This window comes from Hypanus sabinus, chromosome 12, assembly GCF_030144855.1.
Source record: "Hypanus sabinus isolate sHypSab1 chromosome 12, sHypSab1.hap1, whole genome shotgun sequence".
Classification (NCBI taxonomy): domain Eukaryota; kingdom Metazoa; phylum Chordata; class Chondrichthyes; order Myliobatiformes; family Dasyatidae; genus Hypanus; species Hypanus sabinus.
In genome coordinates, this window is record NC_082717.1 from 107,366,642 (window position 1) to 107,386,536 (window position 19,895).

The following is a 19,895-nucleotide window of genomic DNA, read 5'->3' on the forward strand; positions in this document are numbered from 1 at the left end:
ACCAAGGCGAGTTTTATGCTGTCATTCAAATTAGCAAAGGCCAGCAAGCCTCTGTCTGAAGGCGAGTTTTTAAAAGAATGTATGGTGGAGATAGCAGGTGTATTGTGTCCGGAGAGCAAAGACAAATTTGAAAAAATCAGTTTATCACGCAGGACAGTGACTCGCCGTGTGGAACTGATAGATGAAGATATAACCAGCGACTTAAATAAAAAGGCAGAGTCGTTCACGTTATATTCATTAGCACTGGATGAAAGCAACGATGTAAAAGATACTGCTCAGCTCCTCATTTTTATCCGAGGAATTAACAATACTTTTGAAATAACGGAGGAGTTTTTGACAATGGAGTCTCTGAAAGGAAAAACACAGGGAGAGGACTTGTATGACCGGGTGTCTGCTGTCATCGAAAATATGAAGCTCCCTTGGAGTAAACTTATCAACATCACCACAGATGGATCTCCTAATTTGACGGGGAAAAATGTTGGCCTGCTGAGGAGAATACAGTATAAACTGAAAGATGAAAATCCTGACCAGGATGTTATTTTCCTTCACTGTATCATCCACCAGGAATCTCTATGTAAATCGGTATTACAGCTGAATCATGTTGTGAATCCTGTCGTAAAACTTGTCAACTTTATACGTGCAAGGGGACTTCAGCACCGTCAGTTCATCACGTTCCTGGAGGAAACTGATGCGGATCACCAGGACCTACTTTATCACTCCCGTGTCCGCTGGTTAAGTTTGGGCAAAGTGTTTCAACGAGTATGGGAGCTCAAAGAGGAAATCGGTGCATTCTTGGAGTTACTGAGGAAGGCCGGCGAATTTCCTTAGCTGAGCAACAACAGCTGGCTTTGTGACTTTGCGTTTGTTGTGGATATATTTTCACACATGAATGAACTGAACGTGAAGCTACAGGGGAAGGATCAGTTTGTGCATGACATGTACACAAACGTGAAAGCCTTTAAATCCAAGCTGGCTTTTTTCTCCAGGCAAATTTTGAATAAGTTATTCACTCATTTTCCCACACTAGCCACGCTGGAAGAGGCCGGTGCAAATGTGAAAAAATACAGCGAGTCACTGGATGCGCTGCACAGAGAATTCTGCCGTTGCTTTTCTGATTTTGAAAAAAATGACAAGTCACTTCAGTTGGTGGCCTGTCCCCTGTCACAAGATCCTGAAACAGCACCAGAGGAGCTACAGCTGGAACTGATCGACCTTCAGTCTGACCCCGTCTTAAAAGTGAAGTTCAACTCTCTTAAACTGAATGACTTTTATGCTTCACTTGGTAAAGAGGTGTTTCCAAACCTCCGGAGGACGGCACAGAAGATGCTGGCGTTGTTCGGCTCGACCTATTTGTGTGAACAGGCGTTCAGCGTCATGAACATCAACAAAGCCAGCCACAGATCCAAGTTAACTGACCAACACCTCAGATCCATCCTGAGAATCGCCACAACAAAACTAAATCCAGACTTTGATGCACTGGCTAAAAAGGGAGACCAACAACACTGTTCCCACTGAAATTAAAAATAAGTTTCTTCGTTGTGTTATGTAAAAAATGCATTTGAAAATATTTTTTTCAATAAGCCTTACATGTTACATGTCATTTCTGTTAAGTGATGGACATGAGTAGTGCGCAGGTGCACGTACGTTCTCAAAATAAAAAATGCTCTCCAGATCAAATAACGCGCTCCGCATACTGGCGCGCTGTCACTGTTCTGTCCTTGTGCTGGTCATTGTTGAGTTTTGGCACAGGGGACAATTGAATAAGAAGGAGCAGTACAAGTAGACCTGCATCTCCTACCGTTTTTGAAATAAAGACAGTCAGGAGGAGAGTGATGATGATGATAATATCTTGAAGGATAACAGAATTTTCAGTGCTTTAAAATAATAACTGTTACTATTAAAAAAAAGCTGTATTTTATTCATTTAATTTTCAGTGTTTTAAAAGTCATTTCAATAAATAGCTAAATACCATGGGACTTCAAAGACAGATATTTTGTTGTAATGCATTTGTTCATTTTCAATTGAAATTAAAGCACATGTTTTCTACATATCCCATGATATTTTATTTTCTCTTATGAGGTGTATTACCAAAACACTCCGTCCATCTGCTCCTGGTCTGGCCCCCCTGTCAAATTTTAGAACCCTTTGTGGCCCACAAGTCAAAAAGTTTGCCCACCCCTGGGATAGCCAATAAGATTTTGGTTCTCAGTTATAATCACAGAAAAAGGCAGAACAGAAACAGGACTTACGGCCCATTAAGTTGGTGCTGACCTTCAGCAACCCATTTACACTGACCCATTTAAACTCTGCTCATATACTTGTTAACTTCTCCCATGACCCATGCACCAGAGGTCATTAATCTACCAACCTGCCCATCCAGGGGACACGGGAGGAAACCGGAGCACCCAGAGGAAACCCAAACGGTCAACAGGAGAATGTCCAAGCTCCGTACAGAGAGTGGCAGAGGTCGGGATTTAAGGCGGTCCTCTGACACTGTGAGGCAGTGACTCTAGCAGCAGGGCCACCTTGCCACCCTGTGCCACTCGATACCAAAGCTGATGGCATCTGGACTGGGGTGTGCTTCAGAGAGAATAAGGGAAATGGGGCCATGCATCTTTCACATCTACCTCTACGCCCGAGGGCTGATGAGGTAAATGTCCTTCAAATCACTGGAGCAGAATTAGGCCATTCAGCCCAACGAGTCTGTTCTGCCATTTCCTCTCAACCCCATTCTCTTGCCTTCTCCCCGAAACCTTTTATGCCCTGTCTAAGCAAGAACCTGTCAACCTCCACCTTAAATGCACTCAATGACTTGGCCTCCACAGACATCCGTGGCCATATATTCCACAGATTCACCACCCTCTGGCTGAAGAAATTCCTCCTCATCTCTGTTGTAAAGGGATGCCCTTGTATTACTCTGGTCCTAAACTCTTCCATTTTGAGAAACACAGCAAGCTTCTGCATTCTGTTACTGTTCACCCCATCCTACCTCAATGTAATGCTATAATGAAATGATCTGTACGGGTGGCAAGGTCTTTCTCTGTACTTCTGATAACAACAAGCCAAGACAGCACTACCACCGAGGCAGATCCCAACCCATCATATCACTTTCCCATAGTGCAAGAGTTCAAGGCCAGAGGGCACATGAGTTGTGCACTGTGGGAGGTGCACTTCATTCCATCACAGTCCTGACTTCAGCCCAGTAAGAGATGGAAAAGTTCTGGAGTGTCAGAGGCTGAGTCACTTGCTATAGAACAACACAAGCCTCTTAACTTGTAGCCGCACCTCCTGCATTGGAGATTTAGTAGGATCCTGCCTGGACTAGTGAGCTTGTCTAATGAGGGAAGTTTGAGCGAGCTAGGGCTTTTCTTTTTGGAGTTAAGGAGGATGAGAGGCGACTTGATAGAGGTGTACAAGATGATGAGGCAAAGACAAAGTGGAAAATCATAAACACAGTGATTCTGCAGAAGCTGGAAGTCCTGATGAAAGCTCTTGGCTGGAACCGTTGACTACACAGATCGAATGGAAAGGCAAAGACCTTTTCCCAGGATGGAAATGGCTGATATGTGGGGGCAAAATGTTTGGGTGATTGGAGGAAAGTACGGGGACTGATGAGTAAACACTATGTGCTGGTAGAGCCAGATACATTAGCGACATTTAAGGGACTCTTAGATAGGCACATAGATGTGAGAACAATAAGAGAGGGAAGGGCCACTGCACAGGATCAGAAAAAGCTGCAGGAAGTTGCTCAGCCAGCCCCTTCACTAGCCTCCCAAGTATCCAGTGGGCCTTCAATGCCTCAAAAAGGCGACATCTATCATTGAGGACTCCCGTGACCCAGGACATGCCCTCTTCTCATTATCGCCATCAGGGAGGGGGCACAGGAGCCTGAAGACACACTCTCAACCTTTCAGGAACAGCTTCTTCCCCTCCACCATCAGATTTCTGAACAGACAGTGAACCCATGAACACTACCTCACTATTTTCCTCTCTTTTTGCATTACCTATTTATTTTTATCTATACACATTGAAATCTATAGTTTTTATTATTAAGTAATGCACTGTACTGCTGTTACAAAGCAGCAAATTCCACAACATACTGTATGCCAGTGATAGCCAACCATCTTGGACCAGAGTAAGTTAAAAGGTTGGCACAACACAGTGAGCCGGAAGACCTGTGCTGTGCTGTAATGTTCTATTATTATTCACCCAGCATTGAACACCAAAGGAAGGTGGTTGGCTTCTGGTGGTTTGGAGACCAGGGTGAGCTTGTGCCCGATTGCGTGCAGAGAAAATTTACCAGGGGGTTGCTAAGACCTGAGGACATGACTTAGAGGTCAGGACTTTATTCCCAAGAAAGGAGGAGACTGAGGAGAGATTTAATCAAAGTATACAAAATTATGGGAGATATAGACAGGAAAATGTAAGCAGGGCTTTTCCCATCGAGATTGGTTGAGACTGCAATGAGAGGTCATCGGTTAAGGGTGAAAGGTAAAATGTTTAAGGAGAACTTCTTCAAGAGGGAGTGTGAGTGTGGAATGAGCTGCCAGTGCAAGTGGATGTGGGATCGATTTCAACATTGAGGAGAACTTTGGAAATGTACACGAATGAGAGGGGTATGGGGGGCTATGGACTGGGTGAGTACAGGTCAATGGGACTAGGCAGATCAATAGTTCAGCATGGAACTAGATGGGCCAAAGTGCCTGTGTCTATTCGATGTTGTCTGGAACTGGCTGCATGCAGGTGTGAGCTGAGGAGCTGTGAACCGAATCATTGGTGGACATCCCCAGCTCCTGACCCAGCAGTAGAAGGAAGATCATTGTGAAAGCTGTAGAAAGTGGTTGCTCCCAGGAAACTGCCCTGTGGATTTCCAGAGAACTCCAAGGACAAATTTTCAGATAGTTTAGTTATCCCCAGCAAAGAGGATAGACCAGCTGTTCTCTGAACTCTATGGAATTAGAATTGGAATTGGTTTATTAAAGAACATAGAACAGTGCAGAACAGGAACAGGCCATTCAGCCCACAATTTTGTGCTAAACCAGTTAAAAAGTAATTTTTTTAAAACCCAAACACTAATCCCTCCTATCTACAGAACGTCCGTGCCCCTCCATCTTCCTCATGTTCATGTGCATATCCAATCATCTCTTAAACATCTCAAATGTCTTTGCCTCTACCACCATGGCCAGCAGCACACTCCTATCATCACCACTCTCAGAGGAAAAACTGAACCCTCACATCCCCTTTAAACCTTGACTCTCACCCTCAGTGCACGCCCTCTGGTATTAGACATTGCTGCCCTGGGAAACAGATACTCCCTGTCTACTCTACGATTACCTCTCATAGTCTTATAAAACTCTATCAGATTATTGTCACACATACTGTGATACAGTGAATAGCCTGCCTTACATACTGTTCATACACATCAGATTATTACACAGTAGTTAGTAGTAGTCTCTTGAAGTTCGAGGAAGACAAATGTGTTGCGCAGTCACGGTGCATTGAACTAGTACACACTATCAATCCGTGTATATGGTTTACGATGGAATTGCTTTTATATTGATATTTATTGTGCTGTTTATTGTTTTCTTTATACTTACCAGGTTTTTTAATGCTGCATCGAAAGCAGAGTAACGATCATTTCCTTTTCCTTTACACTTGCGTACTGATGACTGACAGTAAACAATCTTGAATCCCGACAAGGTAACACAATAGCAGAATGCAAGTCAAAGCAAATAATAGAGGCAGCATGGTAGTGTAGCAGTTAGCATAACGCTATCACAGCACCAGTGACCCAGGTTCAATTCCACCACTGACTGTAAAGAGCTTCTACATTCTCCCCGTGACCACGTGGGTTTCCAACCATGTTTCAAAGACATGCAAGTAAGGAGGTTAAATGATTAAGATGCAGAGTCAAAACGGGTAGCAAATACGCCACTCAAGGTGCTATATCTCAATGTGCGGAGTATAAGAAATAAGGTGGGTGATCTTGTGGCACTATTACAGATTGTCGGGTACGATGTTGTGGCTGTCACTGAATCGTGGCTGAAGGATGGTTGTAGTTGGGAGCTGAATGTCCAAGGTTACATGTTGTACCAGAGCGATAGGAAGGTAGGCAGAGGGGTTGGTGTGGCTCAACTGGTGAAGAATGGCATCAAATTAGTAGAAAGATGTGACATAGGATCAATAGACAATAGACAATAGGTGCAGAAGTAGACCATTTGGCCCTTTGAACCTGCACCGCCATTTTGAGATCATGGCTGATCAACTATCAATCAGAAGGTGTTGAATTCTTGTGGGACGAATTAAAACACTGTAAAGGTAAAAGGACCCTGATGGCAGTTATATACGAGACTCCCAACAGTGGCTGGGAGGAGGACCACAGATTACACCAGGAAATAGAAAAGGCGAGTCAAAAGGGCAATGTTACGGTAGTCATATATGCAGGTCGATTGGGAAAATCAGTTTGGTAATGGATCTCAAGAGAGTGAGTTTGTAGAATGCCTAAGAGATGGCTCTTTAGAGCAGTTTGTCATTGAGCCCACTAGGGGATCAGCTATACTGGATTGGGTGTTATGTAATGAACCAGAGGCGATTAGGGAGCTAGAAGTAAAAGAACCCTTAGGAACCAGTGATCACAATATGATTGTGTTCAACTTGAAATCTGATAGGAAGAAAGTAAAGTCTGACCTAGCAATATTTCAGTGGAGTCAGGGAAATTACATTGGTATGAGACAGGCATTGGCCAAAGTAAATTGGCAGGAGATGCTGGCAGGGATGTCAGCAGAGCACCAATGGTGTGTGTTTCTTGGAAAAATGAGGAAGGTTCAGCACATGTGTATTCCAAAAGTGAGGAAATACTCAAATGGCAAAATAGTACAGCTGTGGCTGACAAGGGAAATCAAGCAGATGTAAAAACAAAAGAGAGGGCATATAACAAAGCAAAAATTAATGGGAAGGTAGAGAATTGGGAAGTTTTTAAAAACCTACAGAGAACAACTAAAAGAATCATTAGAAGGGAAAATATAAAAGCAAGCTAGCAAATAATATCAAAGTGGACAGTAAAAGCTTTTTCAAGTATGTAAAAAAATGAAAGAGAGAGGAGAATGGATTTAGGACCGCTAGAAAATAAGGCAGGAGAAATAATAGGAGAAAAGGAGATGGCAGATGAACCAGATGAGTATTTTGAGTTAATCTTCATTGTGAAAGACACGAGCAGCTTGCCAGATGTTGTAGTGTGTGAAGGAAGAGAAGTGAGTACAGTTACTATTACAAGGGAAAAGGTGCTCAAAAAGCTGAAAGACCTAAAGTTGGAATTTGTTCCAAATGCAGCTGTGGAGGCCAGGACATTGGGTTTATTTGAGGCAGAGATTGACAGGTTCTTGATTGGACATGGCATCAAAGGTTATGGGGAGAAGGCCGGGAAATGGGGTTGAGGGGGAGGAAAAAAAAGGGTCAGCATGATTGAATGGCAGAGCAGACGTGATGGGCCGAATAGCCTAATTTCTGTTCCTATGCCTTATGGTCTTATGGTTACATGGGAGTAATTGAGTGGTGCGGCTCGTTGAATCTGAAGGGCCTTTTACCACATCTCCTTTACAAAAAAGTGTTACAGAGGAAATGCAGTGCAGCTAGATAATAAGATGCAAGATCAAAATGAGACAGATTGTGAGGTTAAGAGTCCATCTTATCACAGTAGGGGACTGTTCAATCACAGTGGGGTAGAGGTGGTCTGTGCTTTCAGGTTTGTGTATCTTTTGCCCGGAGGAGAGTGAATGCCTGGGCTGGGCGGGGTCTTTAATTATGCTGGGTGCTATACTGAAGCAACAATAGGTGGAATTCAAGGCAACTACACCTTCAGTGGCATTATCCCTCCATTAACCTCTGTCAGGAAGGTTTCACCAGGTTTTAATAACTTGTTGTTCCTCGATCTGCTCATCAAGAAGTTGGAGAGAAATCCCAGAGGGTCCTCCTGAAAAACATAAGCAGGGAATTCCATCTGATCATGCACCGTCAGCCCGTCTGATATCCACCAGCCCAAGATAACCAGGACCCAGCACATAGAGACACAGTTCAAAATTCTGCTGACACACAGCATTGCTACTCCCACTCACTCCCCAGCCATACTTTATTTTACTCGTGCACAAAGAGAACAGCAAGGCCCTGTCACTCACATTGTTCTGAAATCTGAACTGAGGAATGACATTTTTGTACAGAATTGACTAGCAGTTATGGATATTGGTCATTTGGTAAACTGAGTACATTCAGATTCTGTATTTACAAGATCAATCACCATTGACAATAAATGTGTTAAAAGTCAGTAGAAACTACAAGCTAACAACTGATGATACTTTGAAGTTAAAGTAATTGTCCCTGAGTTGCTATGGGTGCAGTTGCATCATTCTGTCATACCCATATCTTGTCTCTGTATGCCAAATAGTTCCAGTCCCCTGTTCTTCAATAACCTTTCTTGCTTGAACTGACTGCACACTATCTACAAACTATCCTTGGCTGGACACTGTCTTAACCCTTGCACAAGGTTTGACAGCATCTGTAGAGAGAAAAATATAAAATATACAACAGTACGACACGATACAGGCTCTTCAGCCCAGTGCAATGAACAGATTTTTCACTGTAGTTCAGTACATAACAATAATAAACTAATTTACCAGTATTTTATAGGTGCTGTATAAATGTGGCTTCTTCTATTGTTCAAAGGAACCATAGCTTCCCTTCTTCCCAAATTGTTCCAGTTTTTAACCAATTTACCCGGAAGCAAATCAAAATGTTTTATTTTACTCAGAATGACCTGCTGCTCCCTTGACATTTCGATCAGTCCTTCAGTTAAGGCTGGAGCAATATCCCGGTGTTGTTGTACCCCAGCAGCGCTCATCGAGTCAAACATCAGCTGTCCTGCAAGTCAGTGAAAGTTAAATCAGTCCGTTTGAAGGGTGTCTGCCTGAAATGTTGACCATATACAAATCATGTTTATTATCACTGACATACAGTATGTCGTGAAATGTGTTGTTCTGTGGCAGTAGAACAGTGCAATACATCATATATTCTGTGGTAAACTATGTATACCTGTCTGGACATGCCCCTCTGGCTCCTCGCACAGACCCCTGTATAAAGGCGATTGGGGCACTGCTCCTCCCTCAGTCTTCGACATGTCGTACTCCCTTTTTGCTGTTAATAAAAGCCTATCGTTCACTTTCAGTCTCCTAGTGTTATTGATGGTGCATCATATACCATAAGTTATGACAAGGAATAAAAAAATATTAGAGCAAAAGTAGCATCACTGGACCATTCAGATAGCAACCAGCCTGTCCATCTCCCTCCACAGATGCTGCCTGGCCAGTCTAACCCCCCACTTCTCTACAGTACTCAGTGGAGATGAAGCCCTCTTTCTCTACAGTACTCAGTGGAGATGGAGATGGAGCCCCCTTTCTCTACAGTACTCAATGGAGATGAACATGGAGCCCCCTTTCTCTACAGTACTCAGTGGAGATGGAGATGGAGCCCCCTTTCTCTACAGCACTCAATGGAGATGGAACCCCCTTTCTCTACAGTTCTCAGTGCAGATGGAGATGGACATGGAGCCCCCTTTCTCTACAGTACTCAATGGAGATAGAGCCCCCCTTATGTACAGAACGCAGTGGAGATGGAGATGAAGCCCCCTTTCTCTACAGTACTCAGTGGAGATGGAGCCCCCTTGCTCTACAGTACTCAATGGAGATGGAGCCCCCTTTCTCTACAGTACTCAATGGAGATGGAGCCCCCTTTCTCTACAGTACTCAGTGGAGATGGAGATGGACATGGAGCCCCCTTTCTCTACAGTACTCAATGGAGATGGAGCCCCCCCTTATGTACAGAACACAGTGGAGATGGACATGGAGCCCCCTTGCTCTACAGTACTCAATGGAGATGGAGCCCCCTTTCTCTACAGTACTCAGTGGAGATGGAGCACCCCTTTCTCTACAGTTCTCAGTGGAGATGGAGCCCCCTTTCTCTACAGTACTCAATGGAGATAGAGATGGACATGAAGCCCCCTTTCTCTACAGTACTCAGTGGAGATGGAGCCCCCTTTCTCTACAGTACTCAGTGGAGATGGAGCCCCCCCTTATGTACAGAACACAGTGGAGATGGACATGGAGCCCCCTTGCTCTACAGTACTCAATGGAGATGGAGCCCCCTTTCTCAACAGTACTCAGTGGAGATGGAGCACCCCTTTCTCTACAGTACTCAGTGGAGATGGAGCCCCCTTTCTCTACAGTACTCAATGGAGATGGAGCCCCCTTTCTCTACAGTACTCAGTGGAGATGGAGATGGAGCACCCCTTTCTCTACAGTTCTCAGTGGAGATGGAGCCCCCTTTCTCTACAGTACTCAATGGAGATAGAGATGGACATGAAGCCCCCTTTCTCTACAGTACTCAGTGGAGATGGAGATGGAGCCCCCTTTCTCTACAGTACTCAATGGAGATGGAGCCCCCTTTCTCTACAGTACTCAGTGGAGATGGAGATGAAGCCCCCTTTCTCTACAGTACTCAGTGGAGATGGAGCACCCCTTTCTCTACAGTACTCAGTGGAGATGGAGCCCCCTTTCTCTACAGTACTCAGTGGAGATGAAGCCCCCTTTCTCTACAGTTCTCAGTGGAGATGGAGCCCCCTTTCTCTACAGTACTCAGTGGAGATGGAGCACCCTTTCTCTACAGAAGACAGTGGAGATAGGGATGGACATGGAGCCCCCTTTCTCTACAGTACTCAGTGGAGATAGAGATGGACATGGAGCCCCCTTTCTCTACAGTACTCAGTGGAGATAGAGATGGACATGGAGCCCCCTTTCTCTACAGTACTCAATGGAGATGGAGCCCCCCTTATGTACAGAACACAGTGGAGATGGACATGGAGCCCCCTTTCTCTACTGTACTCAATGGAGATGGACATGGAGCCCCCTTTCTCAACAGTACTCAGTGGAGATAGAGCACCCCTTATGTACAGAACACAGTGGAGAAGGACATGGAGCCCCCTTTCTCAACAGTACTCAATGGAGATGGAGCCCCCCTTATGTACAGAACACAGTGGAGATGGACATGGAGCCCCCTTTCTCTACAGTACTCAGTGGAGATGGAGCACCCCTTTCTCTACAGTTCTCAGTGGAGATGGAGCCCCCTTTCTCTACAGTACTCAGTGGAGATAGAGATGGACATGGAGCCCCCTTTCTCAACAGTACTCAGTGGAGATAGAGCACCCCTTATGTACAGAACACAGTGGAGAAGGACATGGAGCCCCCTTTCTCAACAGTACTCAATGGAGATGGAGCCCCATTTCTCTACAGTACTCAGTGGAGATGGAGCCCCCTTTCTCTACAGTACTCAGTGGAGATGGAGCCCCCTTTCTCTAAAATACTCAGTGGAGATGGAGCCCCCTTTCTCTACAGTACTCAGTGGAGATGGAGCCCCCTTTCTCTACAGTACTCAGTGGAGATGGAGCCCCCTTTCTCTACAGTACTCAATGGAGATGGAGCCCCCTTATGTACAGAACACAGTGGAGATGGACATGAAGCCCCCTTATGTACAGAATGCAGTGGAGAACGAGATGGAGCCCCCTTTCTCTACAGTACTCAGTGGAGATGGAGATGGAGCCCCCTTTCTCTACAGTACTCAATGGAGATGGAGCCCCCTTATGTACAGAACACAGTGGAGATGGAGATGGAGCCCTCTTTCTCTACAGTAATCAGTGGAGATGGAGATGGAGCCCCCTGTCCCTACAGTACTCAGTGGAGATGGAGATGGAGCCCCCTTTCTCTACAGTACTCAGTGGAGATGAAGCCCGCTTTCTCTACAGTACTCAGTGGAGATGGAGATGCACATGGAGCCCCCTTTCTCTACAGTACTCAGTGGAGATGGAGATGAAGCCCCCTTTCTCTACAGTACTCAATGGAGATGGAGCCCCCCTTATGTACAGAACACAGTGGAGATGGAGATGGAGCCCCCTTTCTCTACAGTACTCAGCGGAGATGGAGCCCCCTTTCTCTACAGTACTCAATGGAGATGGACATGGAGCCCCCTTTCTCCACAGTACTCAATGGAGATGGAGCCCCCTTTCTCTACAGTACTCAGTGGAGATGGAGCCCCCTTTCTCTACAGTACTCAGTGGAGATGAAGATGGACATGGAGCCCCCTTCTCTACAGTACTCAATGGAGATGGAGCCCCCTTTCTCTACAGTACTCAGTGGAGATGGAGATAAAGCACAATATTGCACAGGGAACTGAACAGAGGCGGAATGATGGAGTAGGTACCAGGAGAGTGAAAGTTTGACAAACTTCTGTAGATGTGTGGTGGGGAGTATATTGACTGGCTGCATCACAGCCAGGTATGGAACCACCAGTGCCCTTGAATGGAAAAGCCTACAAGATGTAGTGGATACAGCTGAGTCCCCACCACAGAGCACATCTATATGGAGTTCTGTCACAGGAAGACAACATCCATCATCAGGGTCCCACACCGTCCATGCTCCCTTCTCAGTGCTACAATCAGAATGGGGGCCACAGGATCCACACCACCAGGTTCAGCAACAGTTGTTACCACTCTAACATCAGGCCCTTGAACCGAAAGGGACAACTTCAGTCACCCCATCACTGAACAGTCCCACAAACAATGGACTCACTTTCAAGGACTCTTCATCTCATGATCTGCATATTTAATGCTTATATATTTATTATTATTATTTCTTTGTTTTTGTATTTGGATAGTTTGTTTTTAGGACATTGTTTATTTGTCTGTCCCATTTGGTGTGGTCTTTCATTGATCCTATCATTCCTTGTATTTACTGAATATATAATAAAAATGATTCTCTGGGTTGTAAATGGTGAAGCCAAAGTCTAATCCAATTTACTATCACATCTTGAACGCCAAGTGATTGAATCTTCTTGATCAACTTCCCATGCAGGACCTAGTCAATGGTCCATGTAGATAACATCAACTTTTCTGTTAACTTCCTCGAAAAACTCCATAAGGTTGGTTAGACATGACCTACCATATACAAAGCCATGTTTTTTTATCTCTAATCAGCCCATGTCTATCCAAGTACTTATATATCTGATCCCTCAAGTACGATGGGATGATTGATAAGTTCGTGGCCTAAGGTAGAAGGAGTCAATTTTAGACAACCTAGCACATTTATTTTTCCTACATTTACACACTTAGTCCAGCGATCGTGGAACACACGGATCCCTTCTTTGTAGAAGTCGGCATCTTGGACCTTCAGAAGTGGTCCACAGCATGGGGTGATTGATAAGTTTGTGGCTTAAGGTAGAAGGAAATGAGTTATTAACTTCAAACTTTCTGCATTTTCACTCAGAGGTGAACTGCACATGTATGTAACGAGAGCTGTATAACTCATCTCCTAACCTAGGCCACAAACTTATCAATCACCCCTGCTGTGGACCACTTCTGGAGGTCCAAGACGCTCTTGTTACATGCACGTGCAGTTCACTCTTGAGCGATTATGCAGAAAGTTTGAAGTTAATAACCTTGGGCCACGAACTTATCAATCATCCCTGCTGTGGACCACTGCTACAAAGAAGGAATCGAATGCTCCACGACCGCTGGACTAAGTGTGCACATGTAGGAGGGGACTATGTTGAAAAATAAATGTGCTGGGTTTTCTAAAATTGACTCCTTCTACCTTAGGCCACGGACTTATCAATCACCCCTCGTACCTTCCAATAACTTTCCCACTACTGATGTCAGGCTCATTGCCTAAAATTTTCAGTTTATTCATGGAGCTTTTCTTAAAAATGGAACAACTTTGGCTATCTTCCAATTCTCCAGCACCTTACCCATAGTTAAGAATGTTTTAAATATATCTCATAGGGCCATTTTTCTACACTAACTTCCTACAGAGACAGAGGGAACACCTGGGGATCAAGGCAACATCTCCTATGTACTCTGTATAGGGCCTCACTGCTTCACTGCCTCACATCAACAGACTCTGTGACTATCTCACCAGTAGATTATCATCATCAAGTGCTGTGTTGTATGATGTGGCCGATGTTTGGCAATTTTTTTCTGCAAAAGTGAATTGACATTGCCTTCTTCTGGGCAATGTCTTTACAAGATGGGTGACTCCAGCCATTATCAATACTCTTCAGAGATTGTCTGCCTGGCATCAGTGGTCGCATAGCCAGGACTTGTAATATGCGCCAGCTGCTCATATGACCATCCGTCACATGGCTTCATGTGATCCTGATCAGGAGGCTAAGCAGGTGCTACACCTTACCTAAGGGTGACCTGCAGGCTAGCAGAGGGAAGGAGTGCCTTATACCTCCTTTGGTAGAGACGTATCTCCACCCCACCATCCATCCTGAGTAAATACAGATCCACAAAATCCATTTAAGGTCTCCCCATCTTTTGGCTCCACGCTCTGACCTTCCAAAAGACCAATTTTGTCCCTTGCAATCATCTTGCTCTTAACAAATCCGTAGAAGTCCTTAGGATTCTACTTCACCCTGACTGCTAGAATAACATCATGTCCTCTTTTAGCCCTCCTGATTTCCTTCTTTGGTGTTCCCTTGCATTTCTTATCCTCCTCAATTACCTCATTCGGCCTATACCTGCTATGCCCCTCCTTCTTCTGAACTAGGGCCTCAATATCTTCCATAAACCCGTTATCCTTGCCTTTTATTCTGGTAGTAACATACAAACTCTGTACTCTTAGAATTTCACTTTTGAAGGCCTCCCACTTGCCCAAAACAGCCTGTCCCAAACCACACTTGCCAGATCCTTTCTGATTCATCAAAATTGGCCTTTCTCTGATTTAGAACCAGACCTATCCTGTTCCATAACTACCTTGAAACTAACAGCATTATGATCACTAGGTGCAGTGTTCCCCTATGCAAACTTCTATCATCTGCTCTGTCTCATTTCCTCAAAGGAGATCAAATATTTCACACTCTCTCATTGAACTTCTATGTACTGATTAAGGAAACTTTCCTGAAGACATTTGACAAACTTTATCCTATCTAGTCCTTTTATAGTATGGGAATTCCAGTCAATACACGGAAAGTTTAAAACAGCTACTATCACAACCTTGTCTTTCTTGCAACAGCATGCAATCTCTCTACAAAGTTGTTTCTCTAAATTCCACAGTCTGTTGGGTGATCAGTAATATAGCCCCATTAACATGTTCATTGTTGTAATGTGAGTATTATTAAAAGCAAGTTAATACTAATCAGGAAGCTGTTGGTAGCAGGAGGCGGGATCTGGGGTTGGCGGGGTCTTTACTTCTGCTCTTTTTACTCCCATACTATATACTATTGTATGTAGTCCCTCCACCCAGGCCGCACAAGATACCTGGAAGTCTCTGTATTGTAAATATCATTTGCCGTCCCAGATAAAAATGTTCTTTTGGCCATCAAGTTGTCGAGTGGTCTCTTGGTAAAGTAGAAGTTACCACATATTTTTGGTGATGAAGTAAACTGGTTTTGTGGACGGTCTACGGACAGGAAAGGAATGGAGGGTTATGGGCTGAGTGCAGACCAGTGGGACTAGGTGACAGTAAGCGTTCAGCACGGACTAGAAGGGCCGAGATGGCCTGTTTCCGTGCTGTAATTGTTATATGGTTATATGGGTTGACCCCATTTTCGATCAGGAGCTGTGAGCAGGCGAGGAACCTCGTGTTAGGACGGCTACGTTTGGAACGGTCAGTGTCTTCGACGAGCAAATCGAGGAGTGGCCAGTGTACGAGGAAAGGTTGGGACACTTTTTTTGTGCTAATGGAATTACTGAGGAGGCTAAGTAGTGCTCTATTCTCCTGAGTGTGTGGGGCAAAGACACACAAGCTGATACAGAACTTAGTTACGCCGCGGAAACCAGGAGAAATTCCATATGACAAACTGGTCAAGCTCATGGGGAAACACCACAATCCAAAGCCTTTGGTGATAGTTCAATGGCTCAAGTTTCACAGCCATGTCCGGAAGCCAGGTCAGTCTGTGAGTGATCTTGTGGCCGAGCTTTGGCAGCTATCAGAGCATTGCGATTTTGGAGCCGTGTTGGATGACATGCTCCGTGACAGGTTAGTATGCCGCCACATAACGCCGCTTGTTGGGGAAAACCCCACCGTTGACTTTCAAGACAGCCCTAGAGATTGCTCAAGGCATGGAGTTGGCTGCTGATAATGCCAAGTATATACAGAAAGGATATGGGGGGGGGGGGGTCACAGTCGACGGCAGTGATCCAAGTCAGGAGGGAGACTGGTAGACAGGAAAAGCAGGTGGAATGTTTTCGGTGTGGAGGAACGCACTATGCAAATGTTTGTAAATTCAAAGATACTGTCTGTTATGCTTGAAGCAAAAAGGGACATGTCGTTAAAAAGTGCAGGAGCATAAAGGGTGAGGTTAAGCCTGGTCAGGGGAAGCTCAGCAGGCTCAGGCAGCCACACAATACCTGAAGAAGCAGACGGAGAGGCAGCGTGTGCCTACAAGATGTTTGGGGTGGAAATGGATGAGGGACCACCTGAACCATATTACGCCACAGTCACTGTCAAGGGAAAGGACATTAAGTTCGAGAAATTCAGGGGCTACTGCATCGGTCATTAGTGAAGGGACCTACAGGAGGACATGGGGATCTAACCTGCCTCCCATCAGACCATCTAAGCTCCAACTCAGGACCTATACGGGGCAGCCAATACCTCATTTAGGGGTGTTATATGTGGATATTTCAGCCAGGGGTCAGGAGGCTGAAGCCAGGCTGGTGATAGCTAAGGGCAGTGGGCCCAGTCTTCTGGGCCGCGTTCAGCTTTGCAAAACCCGGCTCAACTGGCATGAATTTGAATATGCACACATGACGGAAGAGCATGAGGTGCAGCGTGCAGATGAAGTCACCGATGGCAATGTGAGTGACAGACATAGTCCGGAAACATTTGAGAGTGAGCTCGCAGCGCAGCTGGCGGCTCTTCAGCCTATTACAGGAGCAATTGAAGTTACCCCCTGGGCACTGAAAGCCAGCACGCCACTTCTAGTACGGTGAAGCAGTGACCCAGCTCTTGTACCACCTGCCCAGTTAATGCAAGGTGCATCTCAGCCTGATGATCCCACTAACAGGAACCTGCATGTGAAGCCAATTGTAACAGTAGCAAACTGGCACCCACAGGCGATGTAAGAACAGAGCCTCCAGGACCACCAGACAAGCATTCAGAAAGCACTCTAAGTGATTTGACAAAGAAAGTAGGATTTTCTGGAGGCGGTGGCCCCCTGGGAATCTATGTGGTGCCTTTAAACTCTACGCTGAGTGGAAGATTCCTTGGCCTGAGTATTCATGGTATTGAAGAGAACAGCCATTCAAGAAAAGAGTACCTGCTCCAGGAGAATGAATGTATCATCAGAATCAATGACTGTGATATAACAGACAAGACCTTTGTTCAAGCACAAGAGGTTTTCCAAAACGCACTGCGATTTCCTGCTGTTGAACTCCAGATAGTTCCAAGTTATTACAAGGAACTCTATGAAAACTTTGCAATTGGGTCTATTCTGAGCCACGGTCATGACAATGGTTCAAAAACCAAAGTTCCTTCTTCAGTGCGTTCCAAGCTAGGCGGCAAACCTGCAGACGCCGTTTATCCCAATAATGCTGAGAATAGCTTGCCACCGATTTCAAAGAAGCTCAGTAGTCCAAAACAGTTAAGCAGCAATGACCACTTGATGCATACCAGGAAAGCATGTCCACCAGTGACTTTGCTAGAGGGAGAGACACTGGCAGAGGGGGCAGAGTCCCCTGAAGAGGATGGACATTCTCACGCAGCCACACAGACCCCTCTCCTGTCCCCAACACTAGATCCACCCAAAACATCCTCACCAGTGGTGCCTGCTGGGTCACTGGGGGTAGTGCGTAGATCGCAGCGCCCTCGCAAACCTCCTGACAGACTGAATCTTTGATCAGATAGTTTCTTTTGTTGTTAGATTGAATGTTGAATTTGCCATGTTTTTTTAGGTGTTTTTGTATTGGTAACCTGTTGCTAATGATCCCACTGTTTTTATTTCCAAGTTCTTCTATATTTGGGGAATGTTGGATTTTAAAGGGGGAGAAGTGTTGTAATGTGAGTATTATTAAAAGTAAGTTAATACTAGTTGGGGAGCTGTTGGTAGCAAGAGGTGAGATCCGGGGTTGGCGAGGTCTTTACTTCCGCTCTTTTTACTCCCAGTGTGCATTGTATATAGTTCCTCCACCCATGCTGCACGAGGTACCTGGAAGCCTCTGTATTGTAAATATCATTTGCCATCCCAGATAAAGATGCTCTTTTGGCCATCAAGTTGGCGAGTGGTCTTTTTGTAAAGTAGAAGTTACCACACATACCATTCTTATTCCTCATTTCTACCCATGAAGCCTCACTAGACGAGCCCTCTAGTCTGTCCTGTCTGAGCATCGTCAAGACATTTTCCCTGACCAGTAATGCCACCCCTCTCCCTTTAATCTTTCCCACTCTATCACTTCTAAGCCAATGGAACCCCAGAACACTGAGCAGTCAGTCCTGCCCCTCCTACAATCAAGTCTCACTAATGGTGACAAAGTGTTAATTCCATGTGCTGATCCATACCCTCTCATCCGCCTTTCCTACAATACTCCTCACATTGAAATATCTGCAGCTCAGAACATTATCCCATCATGCTCAACCTTCTGGTTCCTGACGTTGTATGTAGGCTTAACAACATCCTTCCACTAACTGTTCCTGGCGCTCTGGTTCCCATCACCCCACAGCTTTACGAGGGGTGATTGATAAGTTTGTGGCCTAAGGTAGAAGGAGTCAATTTTAGAAAACCTAGCACATTTATTTTTCAACATAGTCCCCTCCTACATTTACACACTTAGTCCAGCAGTCGTGGAGCATACGGATCTTGGACCTCCAGAAAGCGCCCACAAATAGGTGATTGATAAGTTTGTGGCCTAAGGCAGAAGGAGATGAGTTATACAGCTCTTGTTAAATGTACACACAGTTCAACTCTTTGAACCCTTAGGCCACAAAATTATCAATCACCCCTCGTAGTTCAATAAAGAGTCAGCATTTCAGGCTGAGACCCTTCATCAAGGCTCACCTCAAGATCACCATGTCTTTCCAGTGACAAGCAGCATCAAAAACACAAAGATTCGAAAAAGTGATTACCAAAACGGAAGTGAGAAAGGATCCAATTTCACCGTGCGTATCAACATCAGCCTTTGAATTTGATATATCATCAGAGCTCATTCATATGAAGAGTGTTTGCAACCCTGGGATAGTCTCAATATATTCAAGAGCTCAGTGGGATTTGAAAGATTGGCTCAGAAAAGCAAGAGAGGAAAGGAAGCCCGGACAGATTACAGGCAGGATGTGGAGGCTTCGGAGTGGGTACGGAAACAGTTCATCACAATGCTGTCGGAATGAGCTGTAAGGAGAGATTGGACAAACTTGGGTTGTTTTGTCCAGAGGCTGTTGCAAGTTTATAAAATGATGAGAGAGTAAGTAGCTGCCTGGAACGTACCTCTGGGGGTGGCAGTGGCAGCAGGGAAGACAGTGGTGTCTGAGAGCCTGGTAGTACAGGCACGTGAGTATACGGCGAATGCAGGAATATTGATCACATGCAGGCAGAAGAGGTTTCGTTTAATTTGGTGTTGTGTTCAGCACAGACATCATGGGCTGAAGGGCCTGTTCCTGTGCTGTACCGTTCTGTGTTCTAGAGCTGTGAAGAAGGTGTACACAGTCTTGTCTTCATAGGTCAGGGCATAGAATATAAGAGGGCAAAAGTTATGTTATAGAGTCAGAGCACTGCAGCACAGAAGTAGTCCTTTTGGCCCATCCAGTTCATGCCATCCTGGTCTTCCGCCTAGTCCCATCTATCTATACATCGACCATATTCCTACGTACATC

General features: G+C 45.1%; 1 protein-coding gene across 6 annotated transcripts in view; it reads right to left on the reverse strand.

Annotated features, from left to right (window-relative positions):
• The window catches only part of LOC132403272 (epithelial cell-transforming sequence 2 oncogene-like), a 120,030-nt gene that overhangs the window by 40,565 nt on the left and 59,570 nt on the right, over window positions 1-19,895 (reverse strand). For all 6 annotated transcript variants that reach the window (XR_009515229.1, XR_009515230.1, XM_059986694.1 and 3 more), the window contains 2 exons: window positions 8,807-8,910; window positions 7,853-7,969 (listed from right to left, as the gene is read on the reverse strand). Coding sequence is in view for 4 of the 6 variants with exons in the window: in XM_059986694.1 (XP_059842677.1) it covers window positions 7,853-7,969; window positions 8,807-8,910 (221 nt within the window). In the remaining 2 variants the exon portion in view is untranslated. The remainder of the gene's footprint in view (window positions 1-7,852; window positions 7,970-8,806; window positions 8,911-19,895) is intronic.